The 25,000-nt window shown below is 37.3% G+C and overlaps 1 protein-coding gene across 2 annotated transcripts in view; it reads right to left on the minus strand.

Moving 5' to 3' along the window:
* LOC108716781 (low-density lipoprotein receptor-related protein 11) overlaps positions 1-25,000 on the minus strand; it is a 46,037-nt gene that overhangs the window by 3,673 nt on the left and 17,364 nt on the right. For both annotated transcript variants that reach the window (XM_018263231.2, XM_018263232.2), the window contains 4 exons: positions 18,511-18,652; positions 17,558-17,683; positions 8,224-8,421; positions 194-274 (listed from right to left, as the gene is read on the minus strand). In XM_018263231.2, the coding sequence (XP_018118720.2) occupies positions 194-274; positions 8,224-8,421; positions 17,558-17,683; positions 18,511-18,652 (547 nt within the window). The remainder of the gene's footprint in view (positions 1-193; positions 275-8,223; positions 8,422-17,557; positions 17,684-18,510; positions 18,653-25,000) is intronic.

The following is a 25,000-nucleotide window of genomic DNA, read 5'->3' on the forward strand; positions in this document are numbered from 1 at the left end:
TATATATATATATATATATATATATATATATATATATGGCTGCACACCTTAAACAAAACGACCTGGGTACCGAAATGTCGGATTCAATAAACCTCATTCTTTTATTTCACTATATCAAACATTTGTGTAAAAAAAAACCCATCTGTGCACAGCATATACTTTAAAATATCAAATAACTTTAAAACATACTTACCCGTCTCTGGGACTGGATGCCCACTTCCTTGCGGAACATCTTTTAAGTTTAAGAAGTTTTCCCTGCCCTCTCCATCTTTGTCTGATTGAGAAAAGAGAATTTGTACTATTATGTACTATGATACATGTTCTCACAGACAACTACAACTGCCTTTGGAAGTTAACAACATTAACTTTGGGTTAATAACTTTGGGTTTGCCTTTGTATAAAAATTTGACATTATTAACATCCATCACAGGATCTGATCCTATACTCAACTGTATTCGTTTTTGTTTGGTTACTGTATTTAGTAATTAAATATATTTAAAATATATTTAATAATATTTTAAATAAATATGTTTTATTGTTTTTATTCTGTCCTTATTAGACTGTACATGTTTCCTAGGGGTGGAGACTGCTGTTCAATCATAGGCCTCTTTGATACACTCAAAAAGAGAGTTCAGGTAACTAACTGGCTCAGATGTTTTAGATGTGGTAAAAAAGTATGCAATCATATAATAGTGGAGTATTTAATATTAATATTGCATACAAAATTTTAAAAAAGCATCAGTTGTAGCACCAGAAGTTTGTTGCCTTTGATGATGTTCCCAGGAAGGGAATTAAGGTATTAGTACTTTTTCATTTGTGATGTACTGTTTAAATGAAATGCAAAAATAAAACTTTTACATTTTCCCAATGGGTCATTGTCTTGCTTGTTAAAGGAGAACTAAAGATTAACTAAAGAAGTAGGCTAGAAATGTTGTACATTATGTTTTGGGATTCTGTACAAGCCCAAAGCAACCACAGCCCTTTAGCAGTAATGATAAGTGCATTCAGAAAATGCCCAGTAGCTCCCAATCTTCGTTCACTGCACATGCTCTGTGCTGCTGTCAGTTACTGGGCTTAGGGACCGACTCAAAATATACAGTACATATAGAAAATAAATGTCACTATATAAGGCTGATTAGTAATTCATACAGATAATTACCACATGGCAGCACAGAAACCAGAGCAATTAGCATTAGAATTTTTATAATCAGCCCTGTAGCATCAGTTCATATTACAGGCCAACCTCATTTTCTGCTTGATAATTTGCAACGACTACTAAGCTTAGATTCTAAGGGCTATTCCACACGGGGAGATAGCCTTGCGTTTGCGGTCGCGGCGACAAAGCGCCGCGCCAGTCGCCGCGACCAGCGCAGGCGACAGTTTTGTATGGGCGCCTATGTAAAAACGCCTGTGCTAACCACACGAGGCGATGCGCTTTTCAACAGTCGCCTGAAAATGCCTCGCCAGGCTTTTTCAGGCGACTGTTGAAAAGCGCATCGCCTCGTGTGGTTAGCACAGGCGTTTTTACATAGGCGCCCATACAAAACTGTCGCCTGCACCGGTCGCGGCGACTGGCGCGGCGCTTTGTCGCCGCGACCGCAAACGCAGGGCTATCTCCCCGTGTGGACTAGCCCTAAGCAGCTGCTCAGAGCCCACTGAGCACGTGAGTGACACTTTCCATGATGGTGACACTCTGTGACAAGTTTGAAATCCTTGATCATTGCTGCTATTGAGAAGCTGAAGCTTTAGACTGGTGCAATAAGTTCATTATATAAATGATTGCATTTTTAGACATATTAATTTTTAGGGTTTAGTTCTCCTTTAAATTTACTTCACTTGGAAACATGTGGAATACAGTGCAAAATTACATTAAACAAAAAAAATAGATATCTAAACTGGATCTATAGGATACAGTCTGTATGCAGGAACATAGAGACAAAAGCCCCAAAAATAGACATAGTCCTCTTGGCTGAAAAACAAATCAATGTCTGAGCAGCAGATCAGCTGCAATGCAGGTCACCTAATGTTTAAATTTTATTTATAGATCACACTTGATTGGATACTGACACTACAAAACCATGAACATTCTGTGATTCTTTCTTGTGATCAAGGACTCACATTCACTTTGCTATCAGGTGATAAAACTTGTTGGTATGAAAACAAAACTAGGAGACTAGGAAAACAGCAGATGCAACTTGTAGTAGAGGGGCATAAAAGTTCAATATTTGTAAATCTGTATTGATTACTTATTTGTTAATGAAATTAGCTCAGGACAAAGCTGATCCAGAAACAGGTCCAATTGTCCTATTGAGCAATAAAGGAATTTTTTTCTCCCCCTTTCTTAACACAAATTTGAGACGACTGATGTTTTTTGGCTTCCTCTGCTGGATTAGCTAGAATGTAGGTAGGTTTAATTTAGATGAAAAGATTGAACTACATAGAAGTGTGTTATATATATATATTGGTAAACTCAGCTGTTTGATTACTGAACAGAAGGTAACTGCTACAACCAAAGGTCACAATATGAACCAATCCCCTATATGTAACAAATAAACCCAACACTAGGGCACAAATATGAAATCTTTTTACTGCTACCCCTTCCAAAACTATATGGATAAACTAGAAGTTTTTCCATTGCCACTTAAAAGACGTAATTTTCCATACTGTAAAGGAAAACCAGGACACCAAAAAAACCAGGCTAATTCAACTCTTTACTGTTTTTTTACTATTGGTTTCCGAAATGGTGATAAACTGTATAAAATCTGGAGAAAGAGAAATGCACAGCTTTATATGGTTTCGGAAATGGTGATGAACTATATAAAATCTGGAGAAAGAGAAATTATTATTATAATTAACATGTATTTATATAGCGCCACTATATTGCGTAGCACTGTAAAGTTAATGTGATAATACAACTAAATCACATGAATTATATACATAGAACATACATCACAATCAATACCGGTACAAAAGGTGAGGAAGACCCTATGCAAATGAGCTTACACTCTAATGGGAAGGGAGTGATAAACAAGGTGTGGGAGTGGGCAAGATCGAATTAAGTGAGAAATGTGGTACTGTATGTTGGTAGTTAAGCAGAGTGAGGGTAGGCTTCTCGAAAGAAGTGCGTTTTAAGAGATTAAAGAAGAAAGGTTGGGAGAAAATCGGACAGACTGTGGGAGAGAGTTCCAGGGGAGGGGTGCAGCCCTTGCAAAGTCTTGAATGTAAGCATGCGAGGAGGTAATGAGAGAAGAGTTGAGAAGCAGGTCAGTAGAGGAGCGTAGTAAGCAGTTGAGTGAGTAAATAGAGATGAGTTCAGAGATGTAGGGTGGGGCAGAGTTATGAAGTGCTTTGAATGTCAGGGTCATTAATTTGAATTTGATTCTGAAAGGTAGCGGAAGCCAGTGCAGGGATTGATAGAATGGCGTGGCAGAGGGGGAGCGGTTGCTGAGGTGTATGAGCCTTGCAGCAGTGTTCATTATGGACTGGAGAGGTGACAGTCTTTGGAGGGGAAGGCCAATTAAAAAGAGTTACAGTAGTCTAGACGTAACTTGGGTGATAAATGATCGTATTTTGGATATGTTCCTTAGGTGGAAGTGACATGATTTAATAAGTGACTGGATATGAGGAGTGAATGACAGGGCAGAATCTAGGATAACCCCAAGGCACGGGGCCTGGGAAAAGGGGGTGGTAGTGGAATTGTTAGCTATGATGGATACTTCCGAGATGTTACTGGTGTTAGTTGGAGGAAAGAGAACCATTTCAGTTTTAGAGAGGTTTAATTTAAGGTAGCGTTGTGACATCCAGGCAGAGATAGTGGACAGGCAGGAGGAGACGCGAGTTAGGAGTCCTGGGTTGAGATGAGAGATACAGTGGTGTGAAAAACTATTTGCCCCCTTCCTGATTTCTTATTCTTTTGCATGTTTGTCACACTTAAATGTTTCTGCTCATCAAAAACCGTTAACTATTAGTCAAAGATAACATAATTGAACACAAAATGCAGTTTTTAAATGAAGGTTTACGTTATTAAGGGAGAAAAAAACGTGAAAATGTGAAAAAGTGATTGCCCCCCTTGTTAAAAAATAACTTAACTGTGGTTTATCACACCTGAGTTCAATTTCAAAGGTTATAAAGCCATTTCTAAAGCTTTGGGACTCCAGTGAACCACAGTGAGAGCCTTTATCCACAAATGGCAAAAACATGGAACAGTGGTGAACCTTCCCAGGAGTGGCCGGCCGACCAAAATTACCCCAAGAGCGCAGAGACAACTCATCCGAGAGGCCACAAAAGACCCCAGGACAACATCCAAAGAACTGCAGGCCTCACTTGCCTCAATTAAGGTCAGTGTTCACGACTCCACCATAAGAAAGAGACTGGGCAAAAACGGCCTTCATGGCAGATTTCCAAGGCGCAAACCACTTTTAAGCAAAAAGAACATTAAGGCTCGTCTCAATTTTGCTAAAAAACATCTCAATGATTGCCAAGACTTTTGGGAAAATACCTTGTGGACCGACGAGACAAAAGTTGAACTTTTTGGAAGGTGCGCGTCCCGTTACATCTGGCGTAAAAGTAACACAGCATTTCAGAAAAAGAACATCATACCAACAGTAAAATATGGTGGTGGTAGTGTGATGGTCTGGGGTTGTTTTGCTGCTTCAGGACCTGGAAGACTTGCTGTGATAGATGGAACCATGATTTTCTACTGTCTACCAAAAAATCCTAAAGGAGAATGTCCGGCCATCTGTTCGTCAACTCAAGCTGAAGCGATCTTGGGTGCTGCAGCAGGACAATGACCCAAAACACACCAGCAAATCCACCTCTGAATGGCTGAAGAAAAACAAAATGAAGACTTTGGAGTGGCCTAGTCAAAGTCCTGACCTGAATCCTATTGAGATGTTGTGGCATGACCTTAAAAAGGCGGTTCATGCTAGAAAACCCTCAAATAAAGCTGAATTACAACAATTCTGCAAAGATGAGTGGGCCAAAATTCCTCCAGAGCGCTGTAAAAGACTCGTTGCAAGTTATCGCAAACGCTTGATTGCAGTTATTGCTGCTAAGGGTGGAACTACTTTATGTTCAGAGATGAATTCTTTTTGCAACTGAAAGGGACGGCCATGGGATCAAACGTGGCTCCTTCATATGCGAATATATTTATGGGTAAATTTGAAGAAAAGTTCATATATGCTAATCAGTTGTTCAAGAAACACTGTATAAAATGGCTACGCTATATAGATGACGTATTCGTAATATGGGAGGGGCCACGTTTGTCCTTAGAACAATTTCATAGGGAAATTAACTCTGCATGCTCACATATCAAGTTTACTGTACATATAGATCCACAGGAGATTGCTTTCCTTGACACCAGAGTATATGTGGGAGATAGTATATTGCATAGAGATTTATTTACTAAAGAAACGGATAAAAATACTCTGCTTCATTTCTCCTCTTTCCATCCACCACAGATCAAAAGATCTCTACCCAAATCATAGTTTACACGAGTAAAACGGATAGTCTCGGATGAGAAGTTGTCAAAAGTAAGAATGGATGAAATGTCTGAGAAATTTCTTTCTAGACATTATCCCAGGACTGTGGTGGAAGGTCAAAGAGGGGAAGTGGAGAAGGTTGAAAGGGAGCAGCTTTTAAAGAAAAGAGAGAAAGAAAATCACGCCAGAATACCCTTTATTTTGGTTTATAATACACTGAGCGACAATATTGGTAAAATTATTAGAAACCACTGGGGTATCCTAAAAACTAATTTGGGAGAAATCCCTGCTTTTCAGAATCCACCTGTCATGTCGTATAGAAAGGCCCGGGCTATAGGCTCCATGTTAGTGAAGGCGGACATGGGTTCAGGAAAAGAGAACAGACAGACAGTGCTGCGTCCAGTAAAGAAGGGCACGTTTGCCTGTTGCTCGTGTAATTGTTGTAGTAACATACAAAAGGGAGAGGTTATTCACCACCCGAGAAGTGGTATCCCTATTCCTATCTCTGGCCATTATTCATGCACTACCACATTTGTGGTCTATGCGATAAAGTGCCCTTGTGGCTTGGTTTATGTGGGACAAACCTCACGTATGGCCAGAGATAGGATAAGGGAGCATAAATCATCCATAAAATGCAAAAGGATGGACCAGCCGGTCGCCAAACATTTTATGGAATTGGGACATACGGTATCACAACTAAAGTTCCAGATTTTGGATGCTGTCCCGAAGTTGAGAAGAGGGGGTAACCAGGTTAAAAAACTATTGTACAAAGAGGCTTGGTGGATTAGAAAATTGGATACCCTAGCACCGAATGCGCTCAATCTGGAATATGATTTATCTCCTGTTTTTAGATAATTATTTATAATGTTTTAATATGGTTTTAATGTTCTCCTTTTTTACAGTTTATCTGCGGATACACTTTGCTACTTTCTCTGAAATGGGACTACTAATTGACATATTGTCAGATAAGTGAAACAATGTTTTATATTTTGTTACTCTGGTGCAGCCCCACTAGAGGGTGCTATGATAACAGTGTATAAAAAGGAGGTGCTGTATAATGATATGCTAGCTTGACAAAGAGCCGTGCGAGGCTCGAAACGTTGCTATGCTGCCCTGCTGTATGTAAATAAAGGCAATTTTTACTTTATCCTGGAGTGCTGCCCATCTCTTCTCTGATTGCTGCTAAGGGTGGCCCAACCAGTTATTAGGTTCAGGGGGCAATTACTTTTTCACACAGGTTTGGATTTCTTTTCTCCCTAAATAATAAAAACCCTCATTTAAAAACTGCATTTTGTGTTTACTTGTGTTTTCTTTGACTAATAGTTAAATGTGTTTGATGATCAGAAACATTTTGTGTGACAAACATGCAAAAGAATAAGAAATCAGGAAGGGGGCAAATAGTTTTTCACACCACTGTAGATCTGAGTATCATCAGCATAGAGGTGCATAGAAATGCACAGCTTTATAAATATCACTTATTTTAAACCTCTATAAAGATGTGTAAAACAATTTACACACCTTTATAATGACTAACTGTAAAATATCTATCCTTCATGTTTTAGTTATCTCAAGCTAGGAGGCTAGGAACATTAGGGAAGCTAAAAGTATCTTACTATGCAGCTCATGAGAACTGCTTATACAATTATGCAGCTGGTAATTTTCCAATTACTTCTGTATTTCTCTTTAAAGCTTGTTCCAATTCTTCCACCCACATGAGTATATATAACCACCATACCCAACTTTAGGCTTATTCTTTGAATGTTAGTCTGGTTAAATAATAATGCATTACCTTCTACTTGGTCCTAACTAACATATAATTAATCCTTAATGGAGGCAATACAATCCTATTGGGTTTCAGATCCATAATACGGAAATACCCCTTATCTGTAAAACCCCAGGACCTTGTACTGAAAGTGCATTCTGCCTATGCTTTTAATTATACAAAATCATGTTTTTTATTAAAAATCAGTGACAAAACATTGATTTGTTTTTACCTATCCTAGGTAGAATTATCAGGTTTTCATATTAGTATTCTGATTAGTTAGTATATCTGCTTTTTTATTAGGCTGTTTTGTTTAAATGTTTTTATTAGATTTTCAAATATGTACAACATTTCTTGGACATTCTGTGCATCCAATTAATGGTTCATAATGATTATTAATAGTACATATATTGAGTCAAAGAAAAGGAAAATAAAAACAAAGAAAGAAGAACAAAACTAAATAAGGTGTACATAGTTTTACATGTTCATAGAAAACAAATTCTGAGTTTATCTGCCATTCTTCACAGGCTAGGTTTAATTAACCTTAGGTAAGATGCCAAAAGCCTATTAATATGGTGACTCCTGGGGGGGCTCTTGTAATTGTTCTGGTCTCTTGGAGTGTACCTTGGATATATTGATTTGTTATTTGTAGTAAGGGGTTGCCCTTTAGAGTTTCTGTATATATTAGGCTGTTTTAATAAATTACTTGGCATTTGTAGTTAAAGATAATATGAGTTTTCTTGTGGTTTCTTAAACCTATAAAACCATGTAAACCAGAATGTTGCTAAATGTGCCTAAAAGGGGTTGAAATTGAAAGGGGTAAAATGCTTGTAAATTCTGCTAATGGAGTGCACTAATATTCCAATTCTCTGTCACTATTTTTTCTTTTTGCTAGAATATTTTTTTGTACTTTTCAATTGTAGATATTGTTGTAATGAACATATCATAGAGACAAGCAAAATTTGTGCATAAACTACTTACCTTGAATAAGCATATTGTGCCGCAGTTCCTGAGTAAGTGAATAATTTTTTCCCATGTCCAGTGACAATGACATTTTTTTCTCAGCAGTTCTGACATTTTCTGTTGGAAAGTATTCCCTAATTTCTTGTTCCACTCCAGTTCCTGTATGCTTGTCTGTACTTTCAGAAATATGAATTACAGTCTTCCGTCCAGAGTTAACTACATTAAATACAACAAGATGTAATTTGAGCTATATCTTTTGGTCGCATTTCAAATCAACAATTTTGTACACTTAATAATGTAAAATACATATTGTAAAGATTTTGCTTATGCACCTCAGGGCAAGACATACACTGAAAGATCATTTGCGAACCAATGCTGTCCTGGTGGGATTTTTAAACCTACCCAATCAACTTCTGGTCAATTTACACTTGATAGGGTTTGGGCAGGCCCCTCAGAGGACCTCATTCGTAGATCAATAAGCAGTTTTTATTAGCCCTTGTATGGCCATCTTAACACTTTGAGGTTGTTAAATATTGGGTATTGGAAAAATGGTTATATTCCAGTATTGATTAAGCTTGAATATGTTTCATTTGTGCACTCATGACTTGTCATTCACACATCTTTCACACACTGGTTCCCATACTCCATTTCTTCCTCAAGTCTGGAGGGATTAGGTTACAATTAACATATGTAATTTATGGGTAGGCTGGGGGAGGTGTATCCCACAGGTTTTGAATATATCCCTGGACAAAGAGAAGTTTGCTCTCTCTCACACTGTACACACACACAGACACACACTGACTCTCACTGACTCTCACATAATACAGACATCCACAAAACTTTTATACAACATATTGATACATACATATTATTTTGGTAGGCTGTCAATAGAGCATTTGACTGGCTAGGTATCTGTTAATTTTTATGTATTTTCTGTAACACATTTTTTACACATTAAATATATTTAAATATCACCTTGGTGAGTGGTGTTTGTTGACCATAGAACTTATACAAATATTAAAAAAGACAGTAGTTTCTAACAATGGCGGGCCTAGTCAGATTATTGACATAATTGACATAATTGCGGACGCAGTGAGAAAGATTCTGCTTTCCGGTGAGTATGGATTTTCTTGATAATTTGGCTAATAAGAGCAAATTCAAGTTTGATATCCCTCATAGTGTTATGTCTGATGCAGAGATATGGTCAGATCTGTATACTCAATGTATGAATGCTAATGTGTTGGTAGAGAGAAAAGATATTTCATTTTCCAGATTGAAACATAAAATCCAGAATGTAATGCTAATAGTGAAAACGTTTAATACTTTAATGTGCTCAGAGAGGAAGGAAAATTATGTAGAAAAGATTACTGCTCCAGATAAGAGAGAAGTAGAATGTGACAGAGTTAGCCATGACTGTCTGGCTAAGGAAATTTCTAAGCATGAACTTAGACTGTCAGAAATAGAGTCAGTTTTGCAAAGGAATAACCAGGTTTCGGTTATTACAAAGGAACAGAGATCCATGTTTGTTCCGGATCTCAATAATCCAGAATACGACTATGACAGGGCAAAACTGCAATTAAAAATTAATAAACAGTTATTTAAAATTGTGAAAGAGATTCCACATTTCAACCCCAAGTTAAATGTCCTCATGATTTCTGATTTATTTGAGTCTCATATAGAGAAATATGATTTAAGGGAGGAACAAAAGAACAAAGTGTTTAAACTTTGGGTGCCAATACAGATTTCCCATAGGTTATCAATACCAGTGACTGAGCCAGAGATTGATATATATGGGAATCTAATATATGGCTCTAGAAGGGAGAGGCTTTTGCAGCTTAATTATATAATTAATGGAGAAGAGTTTTTTAACACTGCACTGCTTAATGATCTGAAAACCTCCATAGACGATGACCTCTTTGTGTTTATGGGTATATTTGAGCAAGCGTACAGGCTGGTTATGGGTATTAAAGAAGATCAAGTTCCTGAAGAAATGGTGAGTGTTTTTGTAAAGAAGTTTCAATACTTAGATACAGGAGCTGTTGTCCGTGCTTCAATGTTTAACACTCTTACAGAAGCAGCCACTTACATTGATAAGTATAGGAGACATCTTGTACTGCAGATGTGATATGATCAGAGAAATATGCCAAACAAAAGAAGCAGATATGAAACCACATAAGAAGGCTTATTGTTTTTTTTGTGGGAAATTAGGTCATCTATTTAGGAAATGTTTTTTACGTAGAAAATCTATGAAACAATTTAAAGGAGAAGGAAAGCTACGGAGGCATTTTATTGCCAATAGATTAGCTGCAATAGTGCAAGCTAGAATGCTATATTTATTCTGTAGAATGTTTTACCATACCTGAGTAAAAAGCTCTAGAAACTCTCTGTTTGTTTAGGATAGGAGCTGCAGTATTAATGTGGTGTGACATCACTTCCTGCCTGAGTCTCTCCCTGCTCTGGGCTTAGATTACAGTAGAGAAGGGAGGGGTGGGGGGAGAGGAGAGGAGCAAACTGAGCATGCTCTTGCCCAGGGCAATGAGGTTTAAGCTGAGGGCAGGAAGTCTGATACAGAAGCCCATGTGTACACAATAGAAGGAAAGAAATGCAGTGTTTCTTTTGACAGGGGACTCAGAGCAGCACCACTTTGGGGGTTTACTGGTATATTTAGATGGACCTTTCTGATAAAGCTTACTTAGTTTTAACCTTTCCTTCTCCTTTAAGGTTGATAAAGATTCTGGAATTATACAAGAGAAAGTGCAGGCAAAGCAACTAGATGCACAGAATGGCCACTCCCAATGTTCCATAGACAGACCAGTCTGTCCTTACAAAAGACCTAGGGCTGAAGACAAAAGGAGTTACTCTTTGTTAATGAAAACAAGGAATAATTACTGAATAGGGCTAGAGAAATGTTAGTACTTATTCTTTAAAGGTTTGAGAAAGTGTGAGTAAATAAATATGATTGGATACAATTTTTAAGAAAGTAATATTTACATGGAAATATGCAGTAATGATCGTAATTTTTTTCACTATATAGCAGGAAAAGTGAAGTTTAATATGTATTAACTGTTTTATACTGTAGAATATCTTCTACTCCCAACTCCCTCTTTAGACTAATGCCAGGTTAAGATTATTAAATAGCTATTTTGTCTGTAGAGCTATATTTTGTATATAGCCTAAACGTTAGAAGGTAACTTTTTATAATTTATAACCAAATGTTGTATTGGTTATAAGAAAGACTGGGAAGATTTAAAGGAAAGTTGAGAATGATTTTTTGTAAGTTTCAAATCAATTTGGTGCATTGTGGCACCAGCACTGTTTTCCTGTGTGGATTCCAATCTACCCACCCCCATCCTTGGGTGTCATGTTATGTTTTTTTTTTTTTACCAGAACAAAGAGGATATTTTGCTTCCACTGATCTAAATATCTTAAATAGTAATATCCATAGAAGTTCAAGTGGGACTGATATTGATGTTTCATAATCAAATCAGATTCACAAATGTTTAGATGTTGACTTGGTTTTTCCCAAATTATAAATCTATACATTGAATATTCTAACTCGTAAGATTTGGCTCTAAAGGGCACAATGGTAATACTCAGGTTACACCACTGAGTGATTTACTGTTCAACCAGAACATGGTGTTTATGTAATGAACATATGTCTACAGTATAAAAGGGGGGCAGATAGACAAATCTTATTTCCTAAATACTGTGTTATATTTCCATGTAAATTGCTAATAAATTCAGGGACACTAGTTACAGTGATTTTTTGGTATATTTGCCAATGATGCAATTATTTCACTTATCTTTGCTGAATAAGTACAGAGCTAAAAGATTAAATACATCTTAGTATATAATGGGATTAGTATGTTTTACATGTTTTCACATAAATAGATAACAAATTTAAGTGTGAGGCAGGAAGCATGGGAACAAAAGAATTTGCTAGTGGGATTCACAAGAAAGTAAAGGCTAAAGCTTAGGCCTGGGATATGTAAATGTTGGAAAGATACATTTCATGAAGGACTAAAGAATTTTGAGACCAGTAACTTTTTGTTTGTTAAATGAAATGTGCTCTAACTTGTTATGATTATTGTAGGATATGGATTCCTTTTCCACATTAAAGCATCATGGATAAAGAGGATATAAATGAGAAGCTTTCTTGTAGTACATAATGGGGGAAAGCGTGCATGATATGTAGATTTGTGTGAAAATAATTTTTACATTGGAAAATGTAAAAACTAACATGAGCATGTTTGCATGGTAGTAATGTAATAAACTTTCACATTAACTAATTTGGTCTTAGTTGACTACACTATGCATAACTTTTATTTTTTTAGGTGCACATATGGAAATCCTGCGCAGGTCAATGAATTGGCAATTTTTTTTTTTGATAAACATACATGATAACGTACGTATTGATAATTAGGATAAGGAAAAGCAATTGAAAGAGTACTCTATATACATCTTATAAACCTTTGATAGTTTGGATTATTATATGACCTGGCCAGTCATGTGATAAAATATTTGAAACTGTCAAAGATATATTGTAAGATGTATATGTTTAATAACCATGAAAGTGATGAATATGGATCCATTATTATTAATAATAACTTTTTCTTTTGAAAGATTATCAACTGTAAATATATAAGTTTAGGTTTGGTTAATCCTATTGTTGTGATATATGAATTCAAGCTTAGAATTGTTTTTTATTCATAACAGGGAAAAAGTAATGTCCATGAGCCTTTGTTCTGAAATTGTCAGAAATCTAACCTATAGAACCATACTACTGTAGTATTAATATCATTGTAGTCAAAACCTTGAACTGGTTTCCTGCAGAGATGAGTAGTTCAGCAAGGGATTAAATAATTTAAGTACGAAATGTATCTAGAAAGATAGTTTTATAGAAATGTCATCCTTGAGGTATATTTCTAAGATGTGTTATTTGAACAACGGTCAACTTTTATGCAGACAGGATTTATTAAAGCATGAGGCAAATGCTGGGAATAGCACTTTATTTGAACATACAACTCTAATATCATACATGGATATCATTTAAGTGTTCTTGAGGATACATCTAACTATGACTGATGTTTAAGGTGGTCTACAAAATGGAATACACTTATTTTGACTATGTACAGTTATTTGCTTTAATAACAGATATCTGATTTATTGGTTGGATACCTTTAGTTTTAAGAATGGCTTGAACAGATGGGTTTTGACATCAAATGACATGAGGTCACATAGTTGACCTTTGGTAATTAAAGCGCATGAGAACTGTGGGACATATGTTTTTTTTATGACACGTGTTCTGAATTAGTTTTGACTCCATTCTTATAAACATGAAGGAAAACAAGAAGAACTCAAGATAACAGTAAAGTGCTTTCTTTCATCAGAGAAAACAATTAACTTTGCTTCTTACAAACATGATATTTATAGGACAATGTATATTCTCACCACTATTTGCAAAAATAGGAGAACTGTTTGTTTCCATGTCTAATATATCTGCTGTGCAAAGTAAAATTAAAGTTAGGAATTAATTAAATACACATATTAATAAAGTTTCCCTTCACATGTAATTATACCGAAACCAGGATTTAGATATTGTTTACAACATTTTTAAGGAAAGGTTAAAATGGACAACTAGTTTTTATATAGACTCATATGAATGTTTTTTTTTATCCATTGGGAATGTGAATACATAGTTTATGTTTGTTAATATTTTGTTTTTATGCATTCACAAAAGGTTTAAGTGATTTCACTGTGGAGGACATTATTTGAATGTGAGATGTATTTAATATACAGTGTAATATCATATTCATGAGAATGGCATGTAAGACAGTGATAGTAGTTTAGATTAAATAAATAAGTGCAGTTTTTGCACTAGCTATAGATCGAGATGGATGAAATTCTGTGAGACTATGGAAGAGACAATCGACAATGGAAGAGGAACACCATCGTTCAAGGAGAAGTGCAGGTTCCAGAAGTAAAGCGGTTTGTAATACAGACTGTGATTCAGGATGACTGAACTGAAGGATATCAATAATTTCATGAAAAATTATTTTCATTCTGAAATATAAGAACTTTTTACAAAGTGTCTCAATCTTTTTAAATTTGCCTTTGTCTGGTTCCATTACTGAAAGTCTGCAGTTTTCCAAGAGCCTGCCAAAGACTGGTGTTTATTGCTTATTCAAGTCACACCTTCGTTTCACACTGTATGGACTAAAATATGATTGTTCTGTATCAGGGTAACTGCAAAGTGACCAGGGGCCTTAAAAATGGCATTGATAATACATGTACTGGTGCAATTCCCTGATTCTATACAGATGATTCGTGATTGATCAACTAAGGAAGTCAAGGCTTACATCTGCCAGACCCAACTGGACCAAAGGGTCGTAGGAAGCCACTGCATAGACACATCTGGCATCAATCACAGGAGGAATGTTTGCCATATATTGTGTTACAAAAGAAATGAAATGACTGTAACTTTGTGACTCCCAGAACAGAGTACTTAGCTCTTAATTTTCAATTTTTGATGTTTGTGGACACATTTTATTGCAAGATCGTGAAAGGTGTGATAAAGAATTCAATGTCAACTACAACTAAACACTGATATGCGTAAAGGCTGTAATGAAAGATTTTTAAATCCATATCAGGAGGACATGTCTGAATAACTAGAGAATGGAACCAACTTTAGAATATAGATAGGATATTTTTTAATTCTGGTGAACTATCACTACTTACCATCTCATTACATGATATTAAATCAATTATGTTATGTTATTTGCATCAGACTTTGGAAATATGAAAATATTTCTGGATGTCTTTTGGGATGTAGTTTCAAGGACTATGGGATAATATGTTCTTGGCAAGTCAAATGTGCAAAGGGGGATTTGTTAAATATTGGGTATTGGAAAAATGGTTATATTCCAGTACTGATTAAGTTTGAATATGTTTCATTTGTGCACTCATGACTTGTCATTCACACATCTTTCACACACTGGTTCCCATACTCCATTTGTTCCTCAAATCTGGAGGGATTAGGTTACAATTAACATATGGAATTTATGGGTAGGCTGGGGGAGGTGTATCCCACAGGTTTTGAATATATCCCTGGACAAAGAGAAGTTTGCTCTCTCTCACACTGGACACACATACAGACACACACACAGACACACACTGACTCTCACTGACTCTCACATAATACAGACATACACAAAACTTTTATACAACATATTGATACATACATATTATTTTGGTAGGCTGTCAATAGAGCATTTGACTGGCTAGGTATCTGTTAATTTTTATGTATTCTGTAACACATTTTTTACACATTAAATATATTTAAATATCACCTTGGTGAGTGGTGTTTGTTGACCATAGAACTTATACAAATATTAAAAAAGAAAGTAGTTTCTAACAGAGGTGAAAATAAAGCAGAGGCAAATTCAAAAGACACTTTAGTAAATAGCACAAAAACATGTAGGGATTCATAGGGTTATGTTCCCCAATGGTCTGAGAAAACCCCACGTGGTTGGAAATCCCCTAGTGTTGGGAGGGAGAGTACTTTTGTCCCTGTGCAGTGTGCCCTGGCAGATTTCAGGTTTAGCCATTTCTTCAAATAGCTGAGCTGCCATGTGCTCAGGGTGTCTACTTCCTGTTTTCACTCCAGTTGGGAGTGCAGGGACTGTAGCAAATATGTAGGGGCCTTAGTAATTGAGAGGAAAGTGGAGGGCTTGGGGTTCAGTTCTCCAAGCCTGGGGAGCTTGACCATGGAGGGATGTTCTGCCTGAGGAAAGGATATTGCCGGTACCGGCTCTGTGTGAGCCCTCGGTGAGTGTTCTGCCTGAGGTAAAGTTATTGGAACGGCTCCAGCGTGTGTCCCCTGTGTTAAGACAGGTGTTGGCCTTGTGCCTGCTATGTGGGAGCAACTACCTATTTCCATCAGGAGAGGCATTTGGGCAGGTAGCGCTAACTAGGGAAAGCTAAGAGCTCTTGGATAAAAGATACTGTGGAGTGGAGTTTGGGACTTTGTCTGGTAAGGACTGTGCCAGGGTTGGACTGCCACACGGGTTCCCCAGGGCAGGGGTTATTGATATATAAATTGTGTTTTACTCTGCCTTTTTCCATTTATATAAAGTTTTATTTGTTACTGCAATGGTGTGGTTAATCATTCGCTACACTATCTATCAAGAAAATGGGTCCAAAATCAAGCTTTCCTAAATTCAATGTTTTTCAAGCCATACATACAGTAACATATCAAAGTACAAAGAATGATGGTTTGAGAAATAAATAACTACAAAAGTAAACTACTGCAGCACTCCGGGTAGGGTTGCTACCTGTTCGGTTTTTACCTGGACAGTCAGTTTTCAGAAGGGCTAGAAAAAACTGCCTGTCCGGATTTCCAAATTAATCCGGACAGGACCCTGAAGTAAATCATAAGCAGATAATCACTGATTGTTGTGTCATAGCCCCACCCCTATGTCACAGACCCGCCCCCAAAATGTCACCACCCATCATAACACTGGCCCACTCCCTGAAAAGTCACCACTCCATCCCCCTGCCATGATTTAGCAATGTGGTGGCAACCCTTACTCCGGGCTAAATAAAACTGCCTTTATTTTCACAATGGCATCATTACAGCAACATTTGGACCACGTAAGTCCTTTATTAAAGGGATACTGTCATGGGAAAAAAATAAACTTCAATCACTCTTTACTGCTGTACTGCAAGTTAGAGTGATATCACCCCCCTCCCTTTTCCCCCCCAGCAGCCAAAAAAAAGAACAATGGGAAGGTAACCAGATAGCAGCTCCCTAACACAATATAACAGCTGTTTGCTAGATCTAAGAACAGCACTCAATAGTAAAAACCCATGTCCCACTGAGACACATTCAGTTACATTGAGAAGGAAAAACAGCAGCCTGCCAGAAAGCATTTCTCTCCTAAAGTGCAGGCACAAGTTACATGACTGGGGGCAGCTGGGAAATTGACAGAATTTCTAGCCCCATGTCAGATTTCAAAATTGAATATAAAAAAAAATCTGTTTGCTCTTTTGAGAAATGGATTTCAGTGCAGAATTCTGCTGGAGTAGCACTATTAACTAATGCGTTTTGAAAAAAACATGTTTTCCGATGACAGGATCCCTTAAGCAGGTACTTTTCCAGTTTGATAAAGGAACAATATGGTCCGACAAGTTGCTGTAATGATGCCTTTGTGACATAAATGTGGTTTACTTTTACCTGAAAGGTTGCATTACTTTGCTTGGAGATTGCTACACTGTTCACAAGCTGAAAGCATTTTGTGAAAAAACATGGTGAGAGCTGGAGATCAGTTTTAGTGAGAACGAAATAACTCACAGTTTTGACAGAAAGCTTCGTCAGAACCATCAGGACACTGGATCACTCTATCACAGGCCAATGTAATATCAATACAGCAGCCATCATCACAGATAAACTGGTAACGAGAGCACTTTCCAGTACATTCTAAAATAAGGAACATGTAGAAGGATGTACAAATAAATTCTTGTACCACACAAAAAATATTGATCATATTTGTTTCTGTATTTGTATTTCTGTATTATATTCCTGTATTTCTTCTTTGTATGAGGAAGATTTTGCACGTTTAAATGCTGGAATGCTGGATAACAGTAAAGGGCTGATTTATAAAGCCACGACTTTTTCAGATCGTTTTTTTGCCACCAAAAAATCGCAGAAAAAAAAGGTGCACCTTTTTGGGAATTAATATGCAACAAAACTGCAACAATTCCGAATACGACAATACTTCAGAGAAAATATGTTGAAGTTAACTGGAAGATCTTTCTTTGATTTGTAGTTTTAGAGGTGTTTTTGATGCTGACTTCTGTGCGACAATACAGTCATAGTTATTGTTAGGGATGCATCGAATCCAGGAATTAGCCAGGATTCAGCCTTTATCAGCAGGATTCAGCCTTTATCAGCACGATTCGGATTCGGTTGAATCCTTCCGCCAGGCCGAACGGAATCCTAATTATGCAAATTAGGGGCAGGGAGGGAAATCGGGTGACTTTTTGTCACAAAACAAGGAAGTAAAAAATGTTTTCCCCTTCCCACCCCTAATTTGCATATGCAAATTAGGATTTGGTTCGGTATTTGACCGAATCTTTCGCAAAAGGATTGGGGGTTACTGCTGTTTCAGTTTCGATTTTTTTAATAAATTTCATGACATTTGTGGTTTTAGAGAAAGTGAGCTTAGTTGTGGTTTCAACAACCTCTAAAACCACGAAAATTAGACTGTAGATTAATAAGCCTCTAAGTATAAATTGATAATTCACCTGTTCCATGCGGTTCCTCAGCAAGGACACTGACAGAAACATTGTCTGAGTTCTTCTGACCTGATGTGTCAGTCACAGTCAACTGCATAGTATAGACCCCTTCTTGTAAATGAGACAATTTTAGAGTCCCTGGATGGGGTACCTAAAAGAAAAAAAATGATTAGCTCTTGCCACTAAAGTATCATTAATTGAATGTTTCTATGTTACTATTAATTCTAATTACAGGGATCCGTTATCCAGTAACCTCCATATTACGGGAATGCCATTTCCCATAGACCCGATTTTAAACAAATCATTCAAATTTTAAAAATTATTTTCTTTTTCTCAGTAATAATAATCTTATACCTTGGACTTGAGCCTTAAATACCATTAATCCTTATTGGAGCCAAAACAATACTTTTGGGTTTATTACATTTTACATGATTTTTTAGCAGGCCAAATTATGGTAAGACCCCTTATCTGGAAAACACAAAGCATTCTGTATAACAGGTCTCATACCTGTACAAGTTTTTTCTTCTAAATATTGGTTTGTATTTATTTCCAACTATCTGAAATCTGCATTTCTGACAGTGTAGGTTCTAACACAAAAATGAATAGCTAATCTTTCAATATTCAGTTATCCCACACACGATACATGCTTGTCAAATAAACATATACACTATTGAACATAATCAGAACATAAGGTCATTATATAAACTATGGCGTTTTTAAGGATTTAGTTCCCCTTTAAACAGATTGGTGTTAGACTGCTCAAAGCAGTTAAATACATTCTCATGAACAGTGTCGGACTGGGGTGCCTGGGGCCCACCAGGAAACCTCATCTTGAGGGCCCGCACCCCCCAGTACAGAATAGCAGCTACAAATAAACATCAAAATTAAAATTTTTCTTAAAAAAGAAACTGAAATGACCATAACAATATTAAATTAAAATATTTTGTTCAACTCTCCAGTTTGGAATTTCAGCACTGATCTGGTTACTAGGGTCTACATTACCCTAGCAACCAGGAAGTGGTTTAAGTCAGAAGAAGAGAGCAAATAATTTTAAAACTATACAAAATAAGAAATGAAGACCAATTGAAAAGTTGCTAAGAATAGGGCATTCTATAACATAATACAAGTTAACTCTTTCTTCTCTTCGGTAATCTTCGGAATGAGACCGGCGTAGCAGGGCATGCGCAGTTGGAGCAATTTTCTGTCTCGCGACAACTGAGCATGTACCGAAACTCGAGAAAATTGCCGAAGCGCCGGTCTCATTCCAATGATTACCGGAGAGAAGAAGGTGGCGCCCATGAACTCCGTTGGACAAAATCTGCAGGGAGGGGTAAGTAAAGAGTTAGGGGCATTTGCTCGGGGGAGGGGCAAATTGGCTGGGGGGAGGAGGGTCTATGTAGGGTAGGGTTTTTTTTTATTAAGGGTTTGTTTCTCATTTCAGAGGTTAAAAACAACAATGTTATATACAGTATCTATATAATACAGAATATACATATATAAAACAGAATGACAGTGTCAGATTTACAAACTATACCCCTGAACACAGAGGCAATGGCAAATGACATCGAGGAAAGATTTAAACCCTAAATAAATACAGCCAGGCAGACTGAGCGATAAATAAATCAAGCTGGAGTTCTTACTGGTAGTCTTCTTGCTGCTCTGATTGGGGGGTTGGAATTTGGAAAGCAGCCACACAGTTTCTGGAGTCTAGATAGAGACCGGCATGGAGAATTCCTCTCCCGCACCTCAACGACAGTACCTAGAATGTATGGGCGCGACATTCAAATAACGAGCAGTGAGCCTGTAATTTGACGCTGCAGCTCTTTTGCCGTCTATGGAGCTGCCAGCTTGCTGTCGGGACGCATCCTGTAGGTAGCAGGTTTTAATAGCAGGCCGAAGGTACGCCATCCTTGAACTTAGGGCGGAAGCAGAGTGACAGATGCCGGCAGTGGGCCCACAGTGCCAAGCACACTGCCAGAGTGTTTCACTTTAGTGGGGCCCACCGCATGGGACAAAATTAAATATTATGGAAAATGAACCACAGAAAGGGCATAGGGGCCCACCAAGTTTTTTCACAGTCCCCCAGCAGGCCAGTCCGACCCTGCTCATGAATTGATACTGTTATAAGCTTCACAATGAATAATTATTGTTATCTAGAGAGTTCTTATTTTAAAATAAACCTCCAAAAGTGAATGAACTTATAAAGTGGCAGTATAGACTCCCTGTATCTATTACAAATATGTCTTGTTATACATACAGACATATTTGCTTTTCCTTCCCTACACTTTATTGTATAGATTATTCCTGTCTAGAAATAATAAAAGGTCATAGTAGCTGTAAAATTACAAACGATTATATACCAAAACTTTTTTGCTAACACTGAGTTGTTTGGTAGTTCCAAACATATAACATTATTGTTGTTACAAACTAGGAATGCACCGAATCCACTATTTTTGATTCGGCCGAACCCCTGAATCCTTCACGAAAGATTAGGCCGAATACCAAATCCAAACATTTTTTACTTCCTTGTTGTGTGGCAAAAAGTCACCCGATTTCCCTCCACGTCCCTAATTTGCATATGCATATTAGGATTCAGATTTGGTTCGCCCTGGCAAAAGGATTCGGCTGAATCGAAATCCAGCTGAAAAAGGCCAGATCCTGGCTGAATCCCGAACCGAATCCTGGATTTGGTGCATCCCTATTACAAACACACTTTTAAGAATTATGAACTATATCAACAAATCGGGTTGAAAAAAGACAAAGTCCATCAAGTTCAACCCCTCCATACTTTCACATAAGTTATTATGTTAAGCACTGCGTATCTTGACAGCGCTATATAAATAAATGATGAAGTTATATATACCCATATCTATACTAACTATAGAATTCAGTATCACAATAGCCTTTGATATTATTTCTATTCAAGAAATCATCCAAGCCACTCTTAAAGGCATTAACAGAAACATCCATCACAACATCACCCGGCAGTGCATTTCACAACCTCACTGACCTCACTGTAAAGAACCACCTACGTTGCTTCAAATGAAAGTCCTTTTCTTCTAGTCTGAATGGGTGGCGTCTGGCACGATGATCTTTATGGGTCTTTATGGATAAAAAGGTCCCCTGCTATTTGTCTATAATGTCCCCTAATGTACTTAGAGGAAAGTACATGCAATGTATCATTTATCAAGCAGACTTATGCTGTATATTTAGTTTTTAACTTTTTACATTATTTTCATATAAATGTTCAAACATAATAACATGAATTATACGGAAAAAAACATTTATCTACTTAGCTTTATTGGTTGATGGCCAAAAATGCATGCATACAGTCAACTTAAATCTTTTACATCAAATTAACTATGAAGACTCTGGCCAAAGTGGGGTGTTTATCTTCTTAATCTCACTATTTAATGATACATGATATGTATAGTTGCTGAAGGATACTCAACAGTAGCACAAAGAACCATTGTTGCTGTTCCTGCAAGGCTTACAGAGATGGACATGAAAATGCTACATTTTCTCTGGTTCAGTGGACAAAGTATGTGATCTTCTGAATTTCTTTTAAGCTTTTCTTTGCTTATTTGCAGCCACCCAACAGAAATGAACAGATGCCTTTTGTCTGCTGAGTAAATATACTGCATACTGGAAAACGACTACACAGATTATATTGCATTTTCTTTTATACATCTGGATATAGCACATACCTTAGTATGTAATCATAAAGTAGTGTATCCTAGTGGATGGTTATTAAATGTTTTTACCTCTCAAATCAGTCATAATGGTAAAATAGGCTTGGTGTCCTTGAGCCCTGTGCTTTATATGGGCATGAAAATTATTGGTAATTTTATTCACATTATTAACTATATATAGATTGATCCAGGAACTGGTCCGATTGCCAGTTTGGAGTCTTGATGGCATTTTCCCCTGTCAGGATATGCACAGCGATTTATTTTTTCTGCCTGTATACAGTGGTGTGAAAAACTATTTGCCTGATTTCTTATTCTTTTGCATGTTTGTCACACTTAAATGTTTTTGCTCAACAAAAACCGTTAACTATTAGTCAAAGATAACATAATTGAACACAAAATGCAGTTTTTAAATGAAGGTTTACGTTATTAAGGGAGAAAAAAACTCCAAATCTACATGGGCCTGTGTGAAAAAGTGATTGCCCCCCTTGTTAAAAAATAACTTAACTGTGGTTTATCACACCTGAGTTCAATTTCAAAGGTTATAAAGCCATTTCTAAAGCTTTGGGACTCCAGCGAACCACAGTGAGAGCCATTATCCACAAATGGCAAAAACACGGAACAGTGGTGAACCTTCCCAGGAGTGGCCGGCCGACCAAAATTACCCCAAGAGCGCAGAGACAACTCATCCGAGAGGCCACAAAAGACCCCAGGACATCTAAAGAACTGCAGGCCTCACTTGCCTCAATTAAGGTCAGTGTTCACGACTCCACCATAAGAAAGAGACTGGGCAAAAACGGCGCAAACCACTTTTAAGCAAAAAGAACATTAAGGCTCATCTCAATTTTGCTAAAAGACATCTCAATGATTGCCAAGACTTTTGGGAAAATACCTTGTGGACCGACGAGACAAAAGTTGAACTTTTTGGAAGGTGCGCGTCCCGTTACATCTGGCGTAAAAGTAACACAGCATTTCAGAAAAAGAACATCATACCAACAGTAAAATATGGTGGTGGTAGTGTGATGGTCTGGGTTTGTTTTGCTGCTTCAGGACCTGGAAGACTTGCTGTGATAGATGGAACCATGAATTCTACTGTCTATCAAAAAATCCTGAAGGAGAATATCCGGCCATCTGTTCGTCAACTCAAGCTGAAGCGATCTTGGGTGCTGCAGCAGGACAATGACCCAAAACACACCAGCAAATCCACCTCTGAATGGCTGAAGAAAAACAAAATGAAGACTTTGGAGTGGCCTAGTCAAAGTCCTGACCTGAATCCTATTGAGATGTTGTGGCATGACCTTAAAAAGGCGGTTCATGCTAGAAAACCCTCAAATAAAGCAGAATTACAACAATTCTGCAAAGATGAGTGGGCCAAAATTCCTCCAGAGCGCTGTAAAAGACTTGTTGCAAGTTATCGCAAACGCTTGATTGCAGTTATTGCTGCTAAGGGTGGCCCAACCAGTTATTAGGTTCAGGGGGCAATTACTTTTTCACACAGGTTTGGATTTCTTTTCTCCCTAAATAATAAAAACCCTCATTTAAAAACTGCATTTTGTGTTTACTTGTGTTATCTTTGACTAATAGTTAAATGTGTTTGATGATCAGAAACATTTTGTGAGACAAACATGCAAAAGAATAAGAAATCAGGAAGGGGGCAAATAGTTTTTCACACCACTGTATTTAGTATAAACACCTTTTCCCTTTCTCTGGCCAGCAAACCTTTTCTGTCCAATTTTTCCCTATGCAGACCATGCTTTCCATATTTTATCCAGAATTACAAAAATCATTAAAACTGTTATTTACTAAGTGTATCTGTTCCCATTCGGTATAATGTGAGAAAACCCTTAGCACTGGGTGTGTGTGCAGGATACATGTTCTGAGTTTAATTAGCAATTGGTAAAATCTGCAGCAGGTAATATTTAAACAAAATGTGTTGTTTTTTGTTGTGTAATAAGATTGTAAGTTCCTTTTCTAGGGAAATAGAAAGCAAAATGTATATTTATATAAATGTATTTTCTTGTTAATAGTTTCAACTTTTATTGTAGCTAAATGTGCCTTTAAGAGCATGGGCTGATGGGAAAGGCAGACACATCCTTAAGTAGCATACAAAGGCTGTTCATTAGAACTCTGAGTCTGAGTGTAGGGTGGTTGCCAGAAAAACACCCCCTCTGAGGCAAATTGTAAATGCTTCAGAAAGAGTTATATATATATATATATATATATATATATATATATATATATATATATATATATATATATATATATATATACACATATATATATATATATATATACACACATATACCGCGATGGACACACCGGCTGAGTGTCCAATCACGCTCGCGGGATTTGCCGAGACCTGGCACGTGACAGAGGCAGACGCCGAACAAGTATTGTGGCAGACTTCGCAGAGTGAATTGCCGGCTTGTAACACACTTAAGGATATATGCGATGAGCTTACCCGATTGAAACAACGGGAGATCGATTTGGACCTCCACGGGCTATTCCTTTCCGATTACTATCGTGAGAAGAGGATCCCGAGGGGGTTCCGGATTCGGAACGTACCGACAATTGGAAGGACAAACCCCGAATTTTGCAAGAAGTGGATAGGGGTCCTCAACAGGTGCTCATTGGATCTGATGATTTTGGTGATCGGTGAAGTCTCCTCTGATCTGGCCAGAGTAAGGAAGGAACGTGCAGCGTGTGAACTTGAACATCAAGAAACTTTATCCATGGACACATCACAGGACATGATAAATAAGGTAAATACACGAGTTGATAACTATAAAAGAGATTTATTGCGCTTTAAA

This window comes from Xenopus laevis, chromosome 5L (assembly GCF_017654675.1).
Source record: "Xenopus laevis strain J_2021 chromosome 5L, Xenopus_laevis_v10.1, whole genome shotgun sequence".
NCBI lineage: Eukaryota > Metazoa > Chordata > Amphibia > Anura > Pipidae > Xenopus > Xenopus laevis.